At 45.9% G+C, this 23,728-nt stretch overlaps 1 protein-coding gene across 2 annotated transcripts in view; it reads right to left on the bottom strand.

Moving 5' to 3' along the window:
* Positions 1–23,728, bottom strand: part of Prkca (protein kinase C alpha) — a 395,759-nt gene that overhangs the window by 111,363 nt on the left and 260,668 nt on the right. For both annotated transcript variants that reach the window (XM_026406631.2, XM_026406630.2), the window contains exons 4-5: positions 21,075–21,186; positions 17,037–17,165 (exon numbers count right to left, since the gene is read on the bottom strand). In XM_026406631.2, the coding sequence (XP_026262416.1) occupies positions 17,037–17,165; positions 21,075–21,186 (241 nt within the window). The remainder of the gene's footprint in view (positions 1–17,036; positions 17,166–21,074; positions 21,187–23,728) is intronic.

Raw genomic sequence — 23,728 nt, forward strand, 5'->3', positions numbered from 1 at the left:
TAAGGAATCTCAGTGTAGTTTTAATGTGCATTTCTCTAACTGCTACAGATGATGAACAATTTTTCATTTATTTGTTGACCCTTAGTATTCCTTTTTCTGTGAAGTGTCTGTTCAGTTCCTTTATCCATCTATTGATGGGATTTTTGGGGGGATGTTAAGTTTTTTGAGTTCTCTGTATATCCTAGAGATTAATGCTCTATCTGAGGTGTAGGTGGCAAAGATTTTCTCCCGTTTTGTAGGTTCTCTGTTCATGTTCTTAATTGTTCCCTTTGCTGTGAAGAAGATTTTTAGTTTGATGCCAGCCCATTTATTGATTATTGATTTTACTTCTTGTGCTTTAGGAGTCTGATTGAGGAAGTCTGTTCCTGAGCCTATGATGGACAGTTGGACCTACTTTTTCCTCTAGTATGTGCAGGGTCTCTGGTCTAATGCCAAGGTCCTTGATCCACTTGGAGTTGAGTTTTGTGCAGGCTGAGAGATAGGGGTTTAGTTTCAATTTGCTACATATGGATTTCCAGTTTTCCCAGCGCCATTTGTTGAAGAGGCTGTCTTTTCTCCAATGTATGTTTGTGGAGCTTTGATTAGTACAACTACATTTATGTGGGTTTGTCTCTGTGTCTTCTGTTCTGTTCTGTTGGTCTTCATGTCTGTTTTGTGCCCAGGCCATGCTGGTTTTGTCACTATGACTCTATAATTTAAGTTCTGGTATTGTGATGCCTCCTGCATTATTTTTCTTACTAGGAATTGCTTTGGCTATTCTGGGCCTCTTACTTTTCCAAGTGAATTTCATGACTGCTTTTCCTATTTATATGAAGAACATCATTGGAATTTTAATGAGAATTGTATTAAATCTGTACAGTGCTTTTGGTGGTATGGCCATTTTGACAATATTAATTTTGCCTATCCAAGAACATGGGAGGTCTTACCATTTTCTAAGGAAGGTCTTCTTCAATTTCTTTCTTTCTTTTTTTTTTTTTTTTTTTTTTAGTGTTCTGTAGTTTTCATTGTAGAGGTCTTTCACCTCTTTTATTAGAGTGACTCACAAGTATTTTATTATTTTTGAGGTTACTGTGAATGGAATCATTGTCCTGATTTCTCTTTCAGCTGATTCATCATTGGTGTACAGGAACACAATTCGTTTATGAGTTCAATGGAGCTCAACTTTTGATGGAGTTTTTGGGGTCTTCTAAATATAGAATCCTTTTGTCGGCAAAAAAGGGTTAGATTGAGGTCTTCTTTTTCTTTTTGTATCCCTTTTTTTTTTTTTTTTGTCTAATTGCTCTGGCTAGTGTTTCAAGGACTATGTGGAATAGAAGTGGTGAAAGAGGGCCTCCCTCTCTTGTTCCATTTTTTTGTGTGTGTGTTTTTACTTGGATCTAACCTACTGCAAGGTGGCAACAGGAAATGCCCAGAGTTGTGTTTCTCCAACATTCCTGTAAGAAGGATCACCTTTGAGGACTCACTGACCACAAAGACTTGCAGATCCTGCTCTTGGTCTTGGAGAATGTGGTTCCCGTCACCTGCTATGGGAGCAGCAATCTGTACACGGAACAGCAGCAGCTTTGAGACACTGACTGGCATGAGTCACGGAAGGTACCTGGCCCCCCTGAGCTGCCCTCTTGTCATTCCTAAGCTCAGCCCTAAACCAAACAGAGCTCCATCTCAGGCCGCCTCCACCCCACAGTGTGCTGGAAGAATGGCTCTAAATTGTGCCCACACAGGTGATTCACTGCCTGTGCCAAGAAACCTTTTGGTCATGTTTTCATGATGGAAACTTCCAGGACCCAGATTATACATGTTCTCATTCAAGGTCTATCTGCATGTTGCCACTTGACAAGTTGCTGAAATCCTCTAAAGCTCTATTTCCTCATTTATAAAATAAAGATAATAACAGTCTCTTCCGATAGGAATTCTAAGTATTAAGTGAGATTATGGAAGGAAAACCTTTGGCTCAGGGCCTGGTGCAACGTAAGCACTTAATGACTCTTAACTATCATTACTGTTAAGATCACCCAGCAATGCAGGTATGTCCCGAGCATTTACGAGGTGTCAGGCAGCCCAATAAGATGTAGGATTTGGGGCTGGGGTTGTGGCTCAATGTTAGAACACTCGCCTAGCACATGTGAGGCACTGGGTTTTATCCTCAGGACCACATAAAAGTAAATAAAATAAAGATCTTATATCCATCTGTAACTAAAAAAAAAAAAAAGGAGCTAAAAAAAGTGGGATTTTGTAGTTGATAAGCTTCTGAGGGCCCGGGGGGCGTGGCACCTGCCGTCCAGTGCATACAGCTTTCCACCTCCAGGGCTGGCCTAGGAAACTGGGATGAACCCCCTTCATGACGAGTGACCGTCTCTGATGATATCAGGGCGAAGAAACTGTCACTGGCAAAGCCTCTCATTATCTCAACCACAGGTTTTTTTTTTGTTGTTGTTGTTGTTTGTTTGTTGTTGTTTCATCTAGATGTTCTCAAGACCCTTGGGATCTCTTTCTGATAGGTCCATGAACATCTCTGGTTCTTGACCACTCTTGCTACCAATCCAAATGCACAGCCCTGGGGTCGCCCTGGGAGCAGAGAACAACGGGGTGGCTTTGGGACGTTGCTTCTGGGTTCGGGGCTGGCATGACAGCTCTGTGCCACAAGACTCAGGGGACTTCTGGGTCTCACTGAGATTGTGGTAACACCCACCAAACGGGGGGGGGGGGAACTCTGGCAAACTGCCTCCCAAGATCCTAATCCCAGAGCAGCAAAATAGTCTAAAGAGAAGGAGGGACTGCAGACACCACCATGACGGGCACCCACGAGGACAATCAGCACACGGGGAGAAGGAAGGGTGGCGGAGGTGCTACTATGCAGCCCTCTCTGGCACCAGGGAGAACCCTCCATTTGTGTCCCCCACCGGCACCATCAGCACTCCCCACACCTGCTGCCCCTGAAGCTCACAGAATGGTTCTTCTCTCAGACGGAAAGAGGGTGACGTGAGAGACACACCCAGCGAGAACTCCAACTTCACCCGGACTTGCTTCCGACAAGTCCTTCCCTGCAGCTCCAGATGGGCCAGGCTAGGAACCAGGGAGGGAGTGCAAGGCCTCAGGTTCCCCCTCCCCCCGACCACCCCCTCCGCCTGTCCGATGACTTCCTCTTCCTCTCTGCTTAAAATAGACGACACCAAACTGAAATAACCCAGGAGATTAAATTAAATTAACTCAGGCCTGGCTCCCAGGCAGCTGCTAATAAAATCATAAGCATTCACATGAGCGTGGAGGACAAGGGCAAGAATGTTTACTGGTCCTGCCCCGAACCCCACTTCCCCATCGGAAGAATCTGGATGCTTATGAGACAAAGCCCACTAAAGCCCACTTTCCCTCTCACACCTTCTTCACACCAGGGACTGACTGCTGGAAGCTTCCAGGCTGGGAACAGGCAGGGATCTGGTCTCACTAGCTTGCCCAAGGCAGCCCTGTCTTCGGTGGGGCGGGGGGGGTGTCTCTGGTGGGCTTCCTTTCCAGGAGTGCCCTGGCTGAGCATCGGGCATGACTCCTGGCTAGGCTGAGGCTCTTTCCTAGATCTACCTGCAGCATCAATGATGTCCCCCGCCCCCCACCCCATAGGCTCAAAGCTGATTCTCTAAAAAACATATGTATCAGGCCACTGGGAGTTCCTGTGAACAAGAGACCATTAGTCCCCATCTGTGGATCACTTGTCCTTGGAGAGAGACAAAATAAAAATAAAGTTGTTTTTTTTAAATTTTTTTTTCAGTCTCTATTCTAGCATGGCCATCTCTAATCTGAAAATACAAAGCTGAAGATAAACATTAATTAAACGGATGATGTGAGGGCTAAAGAGATTTTCGCTGGCATAAACCTTTCCCAGCTCGACCATTATTAGAAAAAAACTCTGGACATTCTCATGACCTCTGGGATCTCTCCTGGAGAGAGCCCATCTGTCAACGCCTTAGACCACCACAAGACAGCCACATACATCGAGCCTGATGACAGACTCAAATGACACTGGAAATAAGTGCTTAGGAGTGAGGGATCTTGCATGTGAAACTGCTGATCCAGTCAAGTCACCAACATGGTGACTCTGAATCCTTCATTTACCAAACTCTTTGAGGTTCACCAAGCCGTGATGCTGCTGAAATAATCCCCCAATTGGCAAATAGAAAGAGAATTCAAGGGGAAGATGGCCAGCTCCGAAGAAGCCACCTATCAGGGACCAAGCACAGGATGAAGACCCCCACACTCCTAATGCGGTGGGCCTCGGCCGTGCATCTGGGTGGATGGCAGGGAGAGAAGCCCTGGCATTTTGAACATTGTTCCCGCAGTTTACAAACCAAGCAGGAAACACATCATTTCCCTAACCGTGGGAGGGCCTTGTGGCAATGATTCATGAATAAAATTGTACCTTGCTTTTCTTTTCCTTGGCTGAATGGGAGCCAGGTAGCCTGGCTTTCCTGGGGCAGAGGCTAAGAGCGCAGAGGCATTGTTAGTGTATTGCCAACTAGTTCATTGTCACAGTTGGAATTCCTCATGAAAGCAAAGCCCTAGGGGCGAGCCGTGCAGGTCTGCCAAGCAGGCAGCCCAGACCGGCAGACAAAGCTGCTAGAGCGGAGTTGAAAGCCAGTAGCTCAAAATGCAGCCGGGAAGGCTTTGTCCAGAGCCTGGGCCCTAATCGATGGTCTCCTCCTTGTTCCACAGTCTAACTGGGACCTCATTCAAAGGACTCTGCTTCCTGCCACCACTAAACCACTTCTACACCATTTACACTTACAACCTGGCATGACGTTTTAGAGCTTCTAAAGGCAAGGCGTAATTAATGTGCCAGGTGGCTGAGTTGGACAAATGTCACTGAATCAAAATGTTCTCTTTATCCTTGGCTGTTTCTGGAAACCAGCCAGTCCAGGAGCATGTTCCTTTGTTCAAAAGGAACTTAGGAGTCATTTCAAACTTCTGTATAGAAGCTTGGTACCTATCACTGCTTTGTAGTAATTTCATGGATGTGTACAAGGTGGGCACCCAAAGGAACAGCAGCAGGTCCAGGGGTCCCAAACCAACTTTCTGCACAAGGCTGGCTCGTGTCTTGTGCTAATATTCTGTCTGCTTAGCGCTATCCCCTGTGCCTGGGAACTATCCCTCCCCTGCCCCAGTCCCCACTGTGCCCTTCTGGTCACAGTAGATGGGTCCAGAGACGGCAAACAACCCAGAATGACAGTGCCGCCCCTCTCTGGAGGGTTCAGAAGAGACTTCTACAGCCGGGGGTGGGGGGAGGGGGGAGAAGAAGCTGTGGAACTCGGAAGCCTAACCTGCTGTGGGGGAGGGGAGGGGACAAGTGAAGGCAGTGTTTAGGAAGAGGTGAGACTCGGCCAGCCAGACTGGTTCTAGATGATCCTGTCCTAGAATTTTATTAGATACACTAGTTTTCTTTTCTGCCAGAGTGGGTTGAGTTTGGTTTTGTCCCTTATCATCTAAAATGCCCACCTAGTAACCACATTCCCTAAGGCTTGGTTTCTACACCTGAGAAGTGAGGGGGTTGGACCCCAACTCACTCCACGGGTCTCTTCATGGGTCATGGAGGAGGAGGAGGAGGACAGTCTCTTTAGTGGGAACCTCATTTCACAAAAGATGCTGCCGCCGGGAGGTGTCGGCTGTTCAAACCCATTTGAAAACCACTGGACTGGGAGCCTGTTAGGCTTCATCCGACTGCAGGGTCCCTGGAACCTCCAACTCTCTTGCCGCCTCCTTGAGGGGCAGAGACTGGCATCAATGATCAGCTGCTTCTCTCCAAAAGGACGCTCTCACAGCGAGGTGCTGGAGTTACGGGCACCTCGGAGTTCACGGGTTCCAGCACCTCAAGTTTGCAGATGAGGAAGGGGAACAGGGCAGGCAAAGTGAGGGGGCCAGGCCCACTGCCAGGTGGGAATCTTTCAGTTATTGTCATCAGCTTACTATGCCACTGTTCCCCTCCTATAAGGACACTTCCTGTTTTCAAAGCCACTTTGAGTTCTTTTGGTTATGATTAAAGGAAAGATTACAGAAGTCAGGTAAGATGTTCCTGGTGGTGGTTAGGGGCCCTCTGTGATTATAGCTACACCCTAAGTGAGTCTGGATCAGAAGAGTCGATGACGTGTCAATACAGTGATTTGCTTCCATCTGCTCAACTTATAAGGTTTACCGGGATTGGAACAAAGCCCTATTAATAAAGCAACAACCCCCAATACTTATCCAGCACCAGTTGGTGGTACAGCGGACTCAAATCCAATCTATGTTCACCCAAAGTCGATGTCATAGTGTCCTCTAAACCAGGCCACTCCTATTATCATATAAACATAAGCTCCCTTTATGCCAACCTCGTGGAGTGTTAGTCGTTGTGTTGAGGACTGCCCCCACCCAGATACTGGCATCTTTCAGAAGCCAGAAGTTCTGAGAATTACAGGGTCCCTGTTCTACTGGGGTTGGGAGACTGAAATAGGCTCCAGGGTCATCCCGAGTGGCTGGGTATTGGTAAGAAGTGATGAGGCTGGGCCGGGCAGGTCCGAACGACGGCTGCATGCACGCTGCCCCTTCTGGCCTCTGGGCACACGTTTTCCCACAAGAGTCCTTCTGTGGTTAGTTCCCAGGCAGCCTGCAAAATCCCAGCAGCAACATTCACCAGAAAAATAAGTCCCCACACACCCTGCACCCCACTCCCAGGGGAATGCCTTAACAGAGGGAGAGGCCCGTGCAGTCTTTCCCAAGGCTAGAGCCCTCCTCTGGTCATCTTCCTGCTCCATGTGCAGTGAAGGAGGTGTTTCTGGTACATTCTCACCTCAGTGGGTCTGAGCTGGGGAAGCATTTCTCATGTAACCTTCCCCAAACCCGGCACCCCACCTGGAAAACTTTCATAGGAAGTTTTCCTTGCTTTTGTTATTTCATCATTATTCTAGGAAATCATGTGCCTGCCTGGGTTTGAAAAGAGACCCTGGCTGTCTGTAATTAACCACAAACCTTGCATTAATTACAAAGTAGGACGGGGGGGGGGTGAAGCACAGCTACCATTCTTCTCATGTGGAAGGGCCCCCGTGGGGACGCTCTGGTGCAGAGCTGCCTGCAGGTGGCCACAGCCCACTCAATTCAAACAGGGATATTTTAGAACCACCCCAGGAGCTAAAGCTTCTTGTATTTTTCTCAGGAAATCTGCATCTTTCCAAGTGGAAATGCCCAGAAGCAGAGATGAACACAGCCTGATGTTTTTCTGCCACTCTGTTGCCAATAATCAGGGCATGTGTATATATGTTAATTGAAGACTCCTTTATAAAACATCTGAAAAAAAATCATTTTTGTAGGACATCACAGCAGGTAGTGTTGGAAAGGATCATAAGATAGTGTCTGCCTACTCTAGCTTTATGCTGGCCCACTCTCATCCACCCCGGAAGATGACATGGATCAAGAGAAGAAAAGAAATCTCTGCATTTATTCTGAGTGAACCTAATGATTCTCAAATACTGTTCAAATTTCCTTTTGTTGGACAACAGGCATTTATCTGTTATTTGTTTCCCCTTTATCTGGACACCCAAAGAGTCCCTCCTTCCTGCAATCTGCCATTAAGGAGTTAAAAAAAAATAATGGAAGTGATTGAAAAGACATCGTTGGCAGACTTCTAAGAGATTCCTCACTTGGCTAATGCATTGACTTTCTACAGGAAGATCAAGTTCCTTGCAATAATTTCACGGCAATTAATCTTGTGCTTAAATGATAATCCTATAATTAGAAGCAATTAAAATCCTGTACAAGGATGACCTTCTCAGTCAATGTCAATGTCTCTGTATGCTAATGGGGTAATCTTGAAAAGGCCCCAGAAATAATTTGTGTCTCCTCTTCCAGGGATGCAGGCCTTCCATGCAAGAGTCACTCAAGCCAAAGGAGATGGATGACTGAGGTCCCAGTAGAGAGTCTAGGGGGCTTGGGATCATTCTGAGCAGGAAAAGAGAAGCCATGTCACTTGTGCATGATGGATACCAGGGCACTTTAAGACAAAGACAGATGCTGCATTAAGGAAACGACATTAGCAACCCTTTGCTCCTTACGGATATAGTCTTGCTGCCTCCCACAGATATCCAGTGACTAAGCTCCCAGCATGGGAGGCTGTGTTGGAACTGCAGCAGAGAACCAGCATGAATAACAACCCGTAGGAGGGCAGGCCGAGAGTTGGTACACATTTGACATTTAGCTGTGCCACCAAGAAGCCAGGATGAGGTGCCCGAGTCAGGATGTACATGATGACATGTCTCTCTGAGAGAACACAGTCTTTTTTTTTGTTTGGCTGGTGCATGTGTCTCTGGAAGATCCCAGAAGTCACGTGGCTTCATGAATCAGGCTCAAACAGGGTCATTTTAACTTGATGCAGAGGAAGGGCTAAAAGGGGAAGAGCTACTTGGATTTGGGATGGAGGATGACAGCATAAACCTGAGCAAATTCTTCATGCTGTGCCTTTTGTGGTACTTCTGTTATCATCATCAACCTTGTCACCACCATCATCTGAACAAGCATATGAGGCAAATATTTGAGGTCTTGGGTTGGGTACAGGAGGTAAGACACTCTCTAACCTCAAAGGTCCTATGGTCTGGTAGGTGGAGGCCAATGCATAAACACCTAAGTGAAATTACATAAAAGATGTCATGAAAGGCCCAGAGAGAAAGTGATCCAGGGGCTAGGGATATAGCTCAGTTGGTAGAGTGCTTGCCTTGCATGCACAAAACTATGCGTTCAATCCCCAGCAACACCAAAAAAAAAAAAGTATTTGGAGAAAGTGATCCATTTTAGGCAGGGCATAAAATATGAGGACAGGCTTTAGAAAGGTATTTAGAAAGAAGCTGAGTGTTAAAAAGTGATGAGGGACCAGGGGACAGCACAAGAAAGGTGAGGAGTAGGCAACACCAGCAGTACTACCTGCCACCCAGCTTGTCAATTGAATCATGGAGTGGAAAGGGGTGGGGGCAAGAGGGATGGTTTGGAGAGGGAGGTAGGCCAGCTCTGGCTGCGGAAGGGGTCAATGTGACGTGCTGATATTTAGGAAGGCCCAATCAAGGAAGAAGACAGAGCAGGTACATTCTTGAGAACACGCTGGCTGCGACCTACAAGCACATGTGTTTGAATGGAGCCACTTGCCCGTGCTCTTCTGGCCGGGGGTGCACAGTACGCACTCTTGGTCCTCAGCTCAGAGGTAGGCTCCTGTTTTCTTTTTGCAAAAGATGCATCTCCATGTTAATACTCAAGGCAGGTGACTGCTAGAGATGATTTCTTTAAAGATTGAGACTCGGAGAGGAGTCTCCACTGGGGAAGGAGGAGGGTGGTAAGCTAGCAATGACTAGGGGAGAAGAGGCCTGCCCAGCCACCCCTGCCTGGTCAGCAGTGCCCTGTGGCTGTTTGCTACCATCCCTTCGGGCCCCATTTAGTTCCTCACTGTCGGGCGGGGAGACTTCAGCCACATTCCCTGAGGCCGTTTTCATTCCCAACCATTTTCTAAACCCTGGAAAATGGAGGCTCTGGAGAAAAAGATGACAGTCCCTCACCCAAGTGGTACCAACAGTGCTGCTGTGATTCCGGTGCCACAGAGCATCACACAGTAGCCTCTGCTATCAGCTGCAGGGCAGAAACATGAAACTGGAATCACTTTGACAGTACAGCTGCGTCTATACTCCAGAAATGGTTGTGAGCGAGCACCAATCTTCCCTGGGGCAGAGCTGGGGGCCCCTGGGTGAGAGGATGGGGAAGGCTCCCTGGGGTGCTAAAGGTGACTGTCCCTATGACCTGGGCAGGCCCCTGGAGCTCCCAAGCTCCAGCTTCCTCAATTACATGATGGTGATGAGGGCATTCTTCTCTAAGGGTGGCTGAGGTGACAGGACCTACAGGGAGCATCAGGTAGCCTGATGTATGGATGGTGCTTATTTGGAGTTGGTTTCTGTTTTCATAAGTCCTGGGTACTCAACAAATCCCCAACAGTGCCTCTGGTTTGCCCATAACATCCCTCTTTTCTGCACCTGCTACTTGTGTCTTGATGGCCCATCTCTATTTGTAACAGGCCGGGCACAGAGAGACTGTGGGTTGAGGAGGCCAGTCAGATGCCCCAGCATTGAGGAAGAGCCTCTCTGTGGGCCTGAGGCAGACAAAGGACTCCTCATTCTCATTTCCCCATCACAAGGTTCAGCCTCAGGGCAGAGCTGCAAAGAAGCACTCAGGTTGGGGTCAGAATACTCATAGCCCCTCTGGCCTGCTGTCCACTATAGGGAAGGGCACTGGTAGCTGTGGGTGTAGGCATGTGAGGCTCGCTGGGGTAGAGCTGAACCTTTTCTGCCTCCCCGGAGGCTTCCTTCCAGCAGAGCATGAGCTACAGAGCACACTGAAGGACTGGACCAGCCAGAACAATGCTCCAGACACACAATGTTGTCCAGCTTTTGGGCAAAGAAGAAAGAGGACAATGAAAGGTGTGTACATGGCCATCACCTATATTCACCAGGACCATTTCTGCCGCAGGTACCTCTCCCCCACCCCCCTTTGGATTTTCAGTTTTTTGGTTCTGTTCTGTTGCTTTTGCGTACCATTTGGACGCTGCACATGTCAGGAAAAATGACCCCTGAAGTATTTCAGCATTCCCCTCCCATAATCACAACACCATTATCACCAGAAATTTCATATTGACACAAAAACATTATCTCAAATATAGTCCAGATTCAAATTCTCCCTTCCCTTTTTATCCCTCAAATGTCCTTTACAGCTGTTTTTGATTTTTTTCCCCCAGATACAAGATGGAATCAAGCATTATAGAATGCATTTGGTGGTCTCATCTCTTTAGTCTCTTTTAATCAAGAATGGTGCCCTGGATGCTTTTATTTTTTTTTTATGACATTTGCAGTTTTGAAAAGCCCAGGCTAGTATCGTGCAGAATGACTCAGTAACCAGATCTGAATGACCCATCCCCCCAGAATACCTGATCTGAGATCATACTGTAGATTTTCTATGACAGCACATCAAGAGGAGATCCTTTCAGCATGTGCTGTTTTGAAGGGAGACTGGGCACTATGAGCTGAAATGTAGTCCCCCACCCTGCCCACAACTCATGCATTGAAACCCGAATCCCAATGTGATGGTACTTGAAAGCGGGACCCTTGGGAGATAATCAGGCCATGAGTGTAGACCCTTATGAGGGGATTAGAGCTGTTATAAGAAAACACAAAAGAGTTTGCTTGCTCTCCGCCAGGTGAAGATACAACAAGAAGACGGCCTTCTGCATATCAGGAAGAGGGACCTCAGCAGACACCAGATCTGCCAATGCCTGGATCTCAGACTTCCAGTCTTCCAAATGGTCAGAAATAACTGTTTGGGGCACCCAGCCTATGGCATTCTGCTTAGTAGCCTGAACCAAGATCCTGAGTTTGATCACTTTGTTAAAGTCGTGCATATCAAGTTGAAATCAACAACCACAGCAAAATATTTAGGTCAAGTAGCCATACCCTTAGTGGGATATGGCCTAAGATTAAAAAAAATATATATGGCAAAGTCTTCGACTTTATTTAGTGGGTGAGATATTGGGCTAAAAATTCTGAAGCTCTATTGCACAAAATATAAGTATGCATTTTGATATTTGAAGAGCCACGGGTCTAACTAAAGAAGAAGGGATGATGAAGACAGGCTGTGGAAAGGTGGGGTTAGCATCAGAACTGGACGGAAGCGCCAGTGTGAAGACATGAAAAGAACCCTGCTTCTGTCTCCTGAGAGGGCTTAGGCACAGCGCACACCAAGAACACCGAGCACCCTCTCCCAGATCTCATACCCTGAGTATTGTTTTCTACTGTAAAAAGACCCCATTTTTTTTAATCAGTCAGAAGTTCCTTTAAGAAATGATCAAGGCCCAAGGTGAGCCTTCATGTACCAGAAAGGAAGTACTTTAAAAAAAAAGAAAAAGGTGGGTTATGCCAAAAGAACAGAAGCGGTTTCCCAGGGCCAAATGAGGGATAGTTTGGTATAAAAAACCACAACAAGACAGTAAAAAAATAACTTGAAGGCTCTTCTTTCAGATGAATGCCAGCTAATGAACCCTGAAGGATACAGAATTAGAAAATGAACATTTTGTGATCATCAATAAAAATCGAATGGGATTCATCCATGGATGTCCATTCCATTGGGTGGAAGGTTGCCTGGCCACAAGTACAACACTGAGACTCCATAACTAGTACAAATAAAAAAGATACCTTTGCAGTCAAGGGACGCAATAGAACACCACAGCGAGGTGATCAATGTAGCATCACCAGTAATGCACCTGGTGGTACCTGAGGAGAAGCTGCTGGCACCCTCCCTCTAGCCAATTTGAAGGACCAGATTCTTCAGCTGCATTGAGTTCCTGATCTGGCTCCAAAGCCCATAGCCAAGGTTTTATTTAATAGAAATGATAAGTGATACCTTTCCCCTCAAATAAACAGCTCTGTCCAACTCCTGCCTGCTGGTAGCCCCACACTGTCTGCCAGCCGGGAAGGTACCTGTGCAAAGCTTCAGGCAAACAGGTCACCAATGTTGCACTTGCTGTCACCAGAGCGTGTGTGGTCACTGTGACCCTGGGGTGAAGTCTGTAGTTCAGGCTGGGAGACTGGCTCTCTGCCAAGTGGAAATGTAGCCACCTGGAACTTAAAATCCTCCTGTTTGAAAGACTATGGAACTCAAAGTCTGTTCAACACGGCTCCCAAGGACTGTGCAATCCGTCAGCGGAGACTGCACTCCCAGCCCCTTGAAAATGGAAAGAGGGGATGGGGGTGCGGCTCGGCGGCAGAGCGCTCGCCTGGCATGTGCAAGGTCCTAGGTTCAATCCCAGCACAGCAAAGCAAAAACAAATGAATAAAAATGGAAAGAAATAATCTTCCTCCAGCTCTCTCCGCATCTCCCTAGAAATTCCTGAAATCCTGGGCAGTCGTGCTTTCCAAACACTCTCTGCATCTTTGCCAGGAAGGCCCTGTCTTCCCGGCTCCACTGCCACTTCCCAGACATCTGCAGCTTCCTCAGGTAGTTGAGGCCCCTTCTCCCAAGCTCCCACTGTCCAATAGCCTCCCTCCAAAGAACACAGGTTCCACGGCCAACTCCACGTCTTTTTTTTTTTTCTTTAATATTTTTAAAGTTGTAGATAGACACAACGTCTTCATTTCACTTATTTCTATGTGGTACTGAGAATCAAACCCAGGGCCTCACACATGCCAGGCAAGCGCTCTACCATCCCCAAATCCACGTCTTAGTCACTTTGCCAGACACTTGCTCGATAAATGTATAATGATGGATGAACTGAAGAATGAATTATTATTCAGAGACAAATCTCACTGCCTTGATTCTACAGTTACCACACTCCGATGAGGTTGGAAGAGCACAGAAGAAATGTTATTGTTTTAATCACAATAGCGTGGTGGTGAGTCTCAGTCCCTGGGGAGGGGAGGCTCAAACACTGAGCTGCACAAGGCCCTAGAGAAGTAGACAGAAGGAGGGGTCCGGATGCTGCCACGAGCCCGAGACCCGGAGGAAATTCTCCCCTCCCCATGAGAACTTGGGTCAGAACTTCAATCTCCATGCTACATTAACCACCCAAGGTATTTGTGAAAATTAGACTCGTCTTTGAAATAATCTATCTGTGGGAGAGAGATGTGTTTCTGAAACAGCTGTAAAGCACATGATATTTTTTTCCATTTACTTACAACATTAAATTGAAAATTGGTTCCCAAGAGGAATTTTTTTTTTACCACTTCTCCAAACCAAATAAAATAGCATACCAGAATGTAGAAAACCTATTAAAATCACCTATTAGAGGAAAAAAGAATGACACTATTCTGATAACATCAGCACCATCGCCCAAAGGCAAAAAATAAAAATACACCATGAAGGTAGAGGCCTTTCCCATAAATACAGGCTAATCCAGGAAGAAAACTCACTTCTGATTTCAAAAGGGGGCCTTCCATCTCAGTGCAGAGCTCTCCCACTGGGAGTTTCTGTGTTACTTTGGAAATTATTTTCAACCTGAGCAATTCTAAACAGGTAAAATGGGGACTGAGCTAATCTAGCAATTAACACAGCTGCCCAGGGTTTAGGTTTAAATGCATTTTTTTCCCCAAGAAATTGCTTGCATTTGGGCCATAAGCTCTGCTCATTATGGCTTATTGTTTATATTTGCCTTCTCATTAAAGCCCAGCTAATTCTGCATCCCATTCAATCTCTCAACGGGAGCTCTCTTTCCCTCTCCCTCTCAAATGTCTCCAGCCCTCGGTCTTCTTCTCCACGGGCCTCTCTTTTCCCTACCTGGCCTCTCCCCATCCCAAGCATCTTGCAGTGGTGTCCCATTTAGAGGCCACATAATGTGGCACTTAATTACACTTGGCCTTGGACTGTTCTGCAATCCATTCATGTAGTACCTTTTGTCCTCTGGCTTGAAGTCCTATGCTTAGACTTTCTGTAAACTTGAAGTACCTTTTGGAGTGCTGAAGGAGGCTTTAGCAAATATTTATGGGTTTAGTATTTGCTCGAAAAGAGGCTTCATTGAAGAAAAGAGACTTGTTTGGCTCAGTGTCCGGGCATAGAAGGGCAGACCTGGACTTGAACCCTGTCCAGCACTTTTCTACCCGTGACCTGGAGTCATTTCCCTCTCTCTTCCCACTCTGCATTTGGGCATATTGCCTTGCTTCTGGTTTCTTTACCTATAAAGTGAGACCATAAAGCAAAGTTTCTCACACGTTTAAATAAACTGGTCGTGGAAAGTGCTTGGGAAGCAGCCCTTTTCTGGAAACCACCCAATAGTGTGGGCTGCTGCTGTTATTGTTTGTGATGGTCTGAATATGGGTGTCCGTCCCGATTTTATATGTTGAAACTTAATCTCCAGTGCAAGGATGTTGAGAGGAGAGGCTATTTGGGAAATGACCACGTCCCAAGGGCTCCACCTTCGTGAATGGTATCACTGCCCTTGTAAAAGAAGTCAAAGGGAGCATGTTTGCCCTCCTGCCATGAGGGCACCGTCTTCCTCCCGCTTCTGCATGGGAGGATACAGCGAGAGGTGCTGTCTGTCAAGCAGAGGGCAAGCCTTCGCCAGACACTGAATCTGTTGGTGCCTCGATCCTGCACTTCTCAGCCTCCCTCCCGAGCTAGGAGACATAAATTTCTATTATTTATAGACTGTCCACTATAAGGTACTGTGTTATGGCAGCTCAAAGGGAGTAAGACATTTTCATTATTGAACTACTTCTGCATTCTCATTCCTAGAGTAGAAATATATATATACAAAAAGTTTTTTAAACTAATTCTCCAGAGACACCATCTAGCTGGCTGCCATAAGTTATGCTGGTTGGTTATCACGTGTGAAACATCCCGTCCATCTCATTGAAAGAGATGAACCCTCAGGTGGTTTCTACATCTGTGAGTCCAGCTCAGTTCCTGGGGATGGGTAGGTGATTAGCAGGACATGAGCCCCAGTGTGGTGGGATCTGACCTTTCACTTGCATCTCTGTGCCACCCCAGCCAGGGCACCTGTGCCCCTGTGCATACTTATCTCTACAAGACTCTGGAGGCTTATAGAAGAGACTGGATGAACAGGCAGCACAGTGTGGTTGCTGCTTTTGTTTGAGGAGAAGGCACAGTCGAACACAGGATTCACAGCACATGTTCTGCTTCATCCAGAAACACAAAGAACGACACTTAAACATCTGAAAACTGTCCAGGCATTCTTGCCGTATAGCAAGTCCTACAGTGTTACCTGTAAACGCCATAATCAAACTCTGACTATTCACCTGTAGGTCCACATTACTGCCAACAGCAGAAGCTTTGGGAATGGAGGAAAAGGTGAGGACATGCAGGCAATATTTACCCTATAGGCCTCCTATTAGATGCTCTCTTTCCACCTACCAGGTCTTATGGTCATTTCCTCCTAAACTGCATATTCCCTGTCCACAGCACTTGGCTTTGACAATGCAGGAGCCATAGTGAAAAAGAGGGAGAAACAGGAGTGAGCCTGTGACATTGCAAATGTTCTCAAAGCCCAGCTCATGGTCCCCAAGGAGCCCCACTTCCTCTGGGCAGAGAGCCGGGGTCAGAGGGGCTATTATGGTTTGGATCCGGAATGTCCCTCCAAAGCTCATGTGTTGAAGGCTCGGTCCCCAGGGCCATGTCCAGAGATGGGGCTTTTAGGAAATGACTGAAGCATGAGGGCTCTGACCTCATGAGTGGATTAATCCATTTGATGGATGAATCGTTTGAATGGACTACGGGGAGGTGGTGGAAACTAGGCAGGTGGGGCACGGTTGCAGAAGGTAGGTCGCTGAGGGTGTGACTTTGAAGGTTGTATCTTGTCCCCAACCCCTTCCATTTTCTCTCTCTGCTTCTTAGCTGCCAGGAGCTGAGCAGCTTCCCCCCTCCCCACCTCCCCCAGTGCAAGGATGCAACCAGAATGGTGTGGAGAAATGAAGAAGCTTCTCTAAAACACAAAAGACAAAGGGGGGTCTGTGTCTATGAGGAATTTCACCTCTAATTCACAATTCCTTCTTGACTGTTGGCTACAGTTGTTCTGTCCCATGAGGTCCTCCAAAAGCAGCCATGGTCTCTCTCCTTGTAAAACCTCAAGATCTTTTGCTTGGTTTCCCTGTATTCTTATCTGAGAACATGGTACTGGGTAGAAATATACTTATTTTCCAAAGGAAAAAAAAGTGAGGATGTTTTCCAAAGTAAACTGTTTCTAGAACTTTCTCTCCTTTTCTCTCCTTTTTATTTCTTTAGTGTTTTTTTTTTTAGTTGTAGATGGACACAATACCTTTTATTTATTTTTATTTACATGGTGGCTGTAACTTTATATGACATTTATATGACACTGAATATTCAGGAATTTGGGTATACTGACCAGTCTTCTGAGACATGTGTTAACTTGAGTCTGCAGGGCTCTAGACGTTGATGATTCCAAGCTGATGCTATGGGCCGAGCCCCCACCCTGCCTTGGCATTACCTTGACCTTCTCCCACCACAAGTGCTGCTCCTGGACCACCATGCCTTACCTGTGACATGGAGCTTTTCATCGGTGACCTCTGCCTTCAGGTAAATCCGCCCCCTCTTCTCTGTGTGATCCATCCCGCAGAGGCTGGGGACGTTGATCACACACTGCTTGTGAACATTCATGTCGCAGGCTGTGAATCAAGAGAGCAAAGGGTAAGGCTGGCCATATGGCTCACATGGCTTCCTCTGTTTTGGTGTCTGAGCAGAAGTGGGAAGGAGCTACCCCTGACTCGATACTTCGCTATAATGTTGTTGGTGACATGAAGAACTGTTAGCAGATGTCCTTTCCAGTATGGGCTTTGTGTGAGTGACAATATCCTTAAAATACCCATTCCATATTTACTCAGACTTCACAGAAGCAAAATACCCCAGCCTGGTGTTCCGTGACGGCTCCAAACGTTTAACAAAATCCATGCAGGTGAGTGTGCCCAGAGCTCAGGCTAATTAATACCTTATGTACACACAGGCATACAATATGCAAATTTTAAATAGAGGATACTTTTTGCTAAAGAATTCCTTCTGCCTTTCTGAGCTCCACACTGAGAAAGTGACAATCTGTGGGTTGAGGATGGGAAATTCGGAAATTTCTCTTTTCCTCAAGTAACCCTGTATGTTAAAGAAGGTGTACGTACGTTGTCTTTGTGTTTTTTTTTTCTTTCTTCTTGTTTTTTTTTTTCTTCCAAGAATTTGTGTTTGATATTTTAAACCTGTCTTCAAATATTTAAATATTATTCCAAGTACAACAAATACACTCCTGGCATAAGCCACACAGCTGACATGATGTGGGTGAGACAGGGGAGGATAAAAGGAGATCAGTCTTATTGCAATGAACTAAAGAGGCCCCTAAAGATCCCTGTGCACCAGCTACCGCTGCGAGGCTGGGTAGGTGGTCCAGCTCTCTGCCTTGGTGCCTTCCTGCCCAGGCCAGGATCCCTCGCAACTCCCCCAAGGGAAGACAGCGAGGCTGTGCTGTAGCCTCCAAGGTGGGGGCCCCCAAGCCCTTTCCTATCCAGTGTTTAATTTTAACATGCAAACCAAACTGAGGAAAAGCGTCATGAATAATGCATATTTGCTATGATTAAACATGGAAATCAGGATAAGGGACACAACGAGGAAAGAACAATTAGTTGATTCACGAGAGCGGATTCTGTGAGGCTTCTATTTCTGAAGCTAACTCTTCCAGATCCTGTGCCTGCACCCAGCCAATACACAGGCTCTTGAAAAGTCGTGTTATTAATATAACTTGAGTTGACAACGTCATATGTTCAAGTGCCTGGGCAGAATTGGCAATTTAAAGAAAATAAATGAGAGGCTTTGGAAAGAATATGGGCAGCAAAGAGGGTGTGGAAGGGAAAGTGCATGGGTGTATTCCTGTCTTGGCTCTACCTAGAACTGGCTTTTCTTTTCTTTCTTTCTTTTTTTTTTTTTTTGCTTTCTTTTTGGTATTGGGGATTGAACCCAGGGGTACTTTATCACTGAGCCATATCCTCAGCCCTTTTTATGTTTTTATTTTGAGACAGAGTCTCACTCAGTTGCTTAGGGTCTTACTAAGTTGCTGAGGCTGGCCTTGAATTTGTGATCCTCCTGCCTCAGCCTCCCTAGTTGCTGGGATTATAGGTGTGTGCCACCACACCCGGCTCAAACTGGCTTTTCTACCTTGTGAAGTTTATTTGCTGTCTCTCGTTCCATTCCCTACTCAGCAAACAAAGAAGTTGGTCTAGAAGAGTGGTAGCTAACTTTCCCTACCAGTGGACCTGGACACAGGACTATACAGTATGAGGAGCAGGAGCAAGAGTCGGGGCGTGGGGAGAGACTGAGTCTGCAGAAGTCAAGGCAGGGGCTGGGTCCTGGTGCCCACCTCCTCCTTCTCCTCCTTCCAGGAAGGATCCCCAGAAACTCTGCAAGTCCAGGGGAAAGGGTTTAAAGCAAAACAAAGAAGCACCGATCCAGGTCAGTGGTTTTCAGTTATTTTTTAGTAATGGAATGTGTTTTTCAAGCAAAATCTGAAGCTGAATCCTAACAAATATAACAGATGGGTGCTATTAGCAGACATGCAGTAAATAAATTCAAATTTATACCACTTACTTGTTACAAAGACATTGAAGGAGAACCAATAAAGCCCTTTTATCCAAACAAAAACCCTAAAACCAGCTGTTGGGGATACTGGGTGATGCCGCTATAGTTTGAATGTGTCCCCAAAAGTTAATGTGTCAGACATGTCACCCCCAGAGTCATCTTAATGCTGACTTAATGTTCAAGAGAGAATCAGTGGCTGAAGTTATGAGGGTGGGGCCCCCAGGATGCATTAGTGGCTGCATAAGAGGAGGAGAGAGATCTGAGCTAGCAGCTTGCTCTGTCTCTCCACAGGAGCCTTCTACCAAGCTGTGACGCAGCAAGAGGCAGGCCCCTCATCAGACGCTGAGCTGATGCTGCCACCAAGCTCCTGGGTGTCCTGGCCTCCAGACGCAGGAGCCAAATAAGCCTCTATTCTTTATAAATGACCAGTCTCAGGTTTTTTTTTTTTTGTTTGTTTGTTTTTTTAGCAACAGAAAATGGACAAGGGAGTATCTCAGAGAGACCACAACATGTCATTTCTGTATTTAATTAAAGTTGTACAGCACCTATAAACCCTCATTCATACAGAAGAGAACATGTACATGGGAAAGTGCCGAGTGGCACGCCATGCCAGCCCTTAGACTCTTCAGCTGATTGCCAAGTTCCGTCCCATGAATGAGGTCATCAACACAAGCTCTCCAGTGTCTCTCTGTTTATTTTTGTCCAAGTTTTAAAATAGTTAAATATATATTTATAAATGCACTTAAAATTACTACTTGCAAAATCCTTGAAAACCATCTTTGGAATCCTAGAGTTTTTTTTTTCTCCTAATTTTTTTTTAGGTGTAGATGGACACAATGTCTTTATTTTATTTATTTATTTTTATGTGGTGCTGAAGATCGAACCCAGTGCCTCATGCATGCTAGGCAAGTGCTCTACCACTGAGCCACAACCAAAGCCCAAACCTAGCAATTCTTGAAGCATGGAAGGCCTCTGGTCTGGATGATCACAGAACCTTCATTAGGCTGTTAAATTGGACCACTTCAGAAAGCAAATACCTCCCACCCCACATTCCATGCACTCTATAGTGTTCTGTATATTTACTTTTTTTTTAATATTGTGTTTGCTCCATGTGGGATACAAATACAAAACTTTGGGCCATTACAGTGGTCATTAGCGAATGAGAATGTGCTGAAATTTCCATAACATTTGCCTATTAGAAAAATGGAACTCATAATTGCCTTTTTATGTCCTAAAAGCATTAACTTTTATTTAAACAAACATCCTGGGGAATCTCATAATTTAAAAATCATCAAAGCAAAGAGTTTCCATAGCTGTTCTTCTTTCCTCCTGGTATTTGTCAGAGAACTATCCGAGACCAGAGAGGAGAAGGGCCTGGGATCTGTCTTCTCCGTCAGTGGCGCTCAATGATTTTTATCTTGAACTGGACTGATATAAATTTGATCTGTTCATAAACAGGCAGGGTGAGTGAACTTAAGAGAGATGCTATCTTGTATTTATGTTCATTCTGGCTTCGGTTTTAAGGAGAGCCTACTGGATTTTTCCATCGTCCACCCACTAATTAGAGACAGAGGAAGATAATGACTGTGGTTGCTTAGCTTATTTTGAAGCCAACCCAAATGTGGAATCTGGAGGTGGGGAGCCTTCTTTGGGGTTTGACTAGCCTGCATTTTACAAGGACTGAAGACTTCTACTCCTTTAAAAAAAAGAAAAAGAGGTGACGGCCCCTACTAACTTCATTTATAAACCAAGTGCACCTTTTTTTTTTTTGGTTCATAATTAGGCAACTAAGTAGAACTTGGACAGTGGCGAGCTTCTACACATTTCTAGCCAGCTCTTTATACGAACGAATTCTCCCTATTGATGTGCTGGTACTGAGAAGTTACCGGACCTCCCGGGCTCAGTAAACTTTGGGTACGAGCCACAGCATCTCACCATCTACTGGAAAAGAAAAACTTACTTACTGTCACATTTCATCCCTTGGTGGATGAGTCCATACAGCAGCGACCCACAGTGATCACAGAAGGTAGGGCTCCCATAAGTGTGGATTTTAAACTTGTGCTTGCTCCTGGGGTCCTGCGGAGAGAAGAAGCACACCATCAATCCTTTCCAGCACAACAGACGAGGTGCCACTCTCTGGAGTTACACAACGGGTGGTGGTGGCATTTTGCCGCATCATGTTTTAAGGTAACTATTACCATGTTTTCAGGGTACGATTTGCACCCACCGAGGTTTTCCTCCCAAATTATGGCTTCCACTTAGTGTTATCAAAGACCGTAGGGCAAGGGCACTGGTTTACAGAATCTGGTATGTCTTCATAGCACCTAGCACAGCCTGTGGTACAGCACAGACCCTTAACAGGGTCACGAGGCGTGTTTGTGAAGTGGAACCAAAGGGCCCTTCAGGAAATCTCCTGTATGAGGTTTCCAGGAAAACATCACCCTGTGAACCAGGTACATGCTATAACCAATGGGGACCTCTTCCTGCTTGGATACAATCTCTCCACAGTTTACACACATCTGCATGGGGGAACTCCAACGGGGTAGGGAGAGCCCTGGAAATGCACGGAGATGACTTGTCCCTAGGGCCACTGCATTTTAATCCCTCCTACCACAGGAAGTGGTTCAAGAGGGCTCTGCTCTTTCCAGAGGTATGGCTGTGGTCAAGTCACTGCCTACTGGGGGATTAACAGCACCTATTTTCTCCAGGGTTGTTATGAAGACAAAAGAAACCCATCTGCATAAGATGCTTGGAAGCTTGCCTCAAGCCTGGGGAGAGCCATGTGCCTAGAACAGGTGAGCTTCAGGCCTCTTCGGAAGAAGTTTCCGTTTACTAATGTGTGAAAGAAGAGGCTGAGCAGAAAGAAATTTATGCTCTATTTGAACTACAAACCAATTCCATATTCAACATGCACCTTTGGGACCCGCTCATTAACTCTCTAAATGCTTCCTCCCCAGTCTCTCTTTGTGGATTGAGGTGCTCTACAGACAGCACTGGCACCCACTGAATTAAGACTGCAGAGGGCAGGGTTTGGGACAGAGCAGATCAAGAGCTTCTTTTTACACATGTCAAGGTCAATTTCTTCTTTAATACACAGAGACATGAAGAAGGACATTCTTGGCTTTTGACTTTCTAAGGATCTCCGAGCTACTGAAATTCCAAAGGCGATTTCAGGGTAAGCCTAGTATGTGTCAATGGGTGATGAAGACTCCTTTTTAAAGACATAGATTGGAAAATCCTGGAAGACATCACTGTGCAGAAAAAGCCTAAAGAATACCAAACCACACAGGGATGCACACCTAGATGTGATTAAAGCGAGTACTTGGGGCTGGGGTGGTGGCTCAGCAGTAGAGCACTCACCTAGCACATGTGAGGCACTGGGTTCCATCCTCAGCACTACATATGAATAAATAAATAAATAAAATAAAGGTATTAAAAAAGTGAGTGCTTTTCCCCTATTTTTCTCTGCATAATTATTACCCTAATTTTACAGAGATATTAATTACTGTTAGAAAGTCACATGGCTCATGAATGTCAGAGCTAGGGTTTGACCACCATCTGATCATCATCCTAAAAATATTCAACAATTTACCCAGAATGAGAATCTGGCACTTTTTTTTTTTTTAATTTGCAACACATTTAAAAAAAATAAATTTACCATTCATTTTTATAAGTAATATTTTACTGGAACACAGCCATGCTCATTTAGTTACATATTTTCTGTGCTTAAGATGGCAGAGTAGTTACGACAGAGACTGTACCAGCCACAGATTCTAAAATATCTGCTGTCTGGCTTTTTCAGGAAGCTTGTCGATCCCAGCTTTAAGACGATGGTTTTTGACATGCCTGCTGACCCCGGCCCTGGCACAAGTTCTAGCACAGCATCGCATCTCCTGGAACTTGTTAGAAATGCAAATTACTTAGCTTCTCCCCAGAACAACTGAATCAGAAGCTTCAGGGGAGGGTTGGTCTGTGCTTTGGCAGGCACCACAGGTGACGCTGAGGCTCAAAGTCGTGCTAAAGACTGAGAACCAGCACTTAGAAGGTCATTCGACAGATATTTAGCAAGTGCCTCACAGGTACTAGCTGAATACATGTGTAAATGATTAACAATATTCGTGAAGCAGGTCACTAGTTTATCTCTCTCTCTCTCTCTCTTGATATATATATATATATATATATATATATATATATATATATCAACATCCTCCTTCAGAGGTTATTTTTCCTAGGCAAGTGGTAGCTGTGAATACAGCCCTAGTTCCCACCATTTAAGATGCTTCCCCGATTTCCCAGGACACAAGCAGAATGTTGAAGGAACAGTCTAGTGTCAGCGCCAATTAGTGGTACCCAAGGTCGAGGTTGTGTCCTCCACTGTGAAAGGCAAAGAGGAGGCTGAGGGAGTGGGAGAGCCACTCCCCACCACAGAAACAAGCATCAACAAGTGGTGGGGAATGAAGGGTGGCAGCTCACACAGAGCGCTCTGCAGTATGTGTGTGCCGGCAGCTCCAGGGTGGCCGTCCTGCCAGTGGACTGTCACAAAGATTCTCTCCTGGCTCCTGGAGAGGCACGCAGGCCACGTGCTTCACTTTTCAGGAAAACCTAAATCCTCCTCATT

Source organism: Urocitellus parryii, chromosome 7, assembly GCF_045843805.1.
Source record: "Urocitellus parryii isolate mUroPar1 chromosome 7, mUroPar1.hap1, whole genome shotgun sequence".
Lineage (NCBI taxonomy): Eukaryota > Metazoa > Chordata > Mammalia > Rodentia > Sciuridae > Urocitellus > Urocitellus parryii.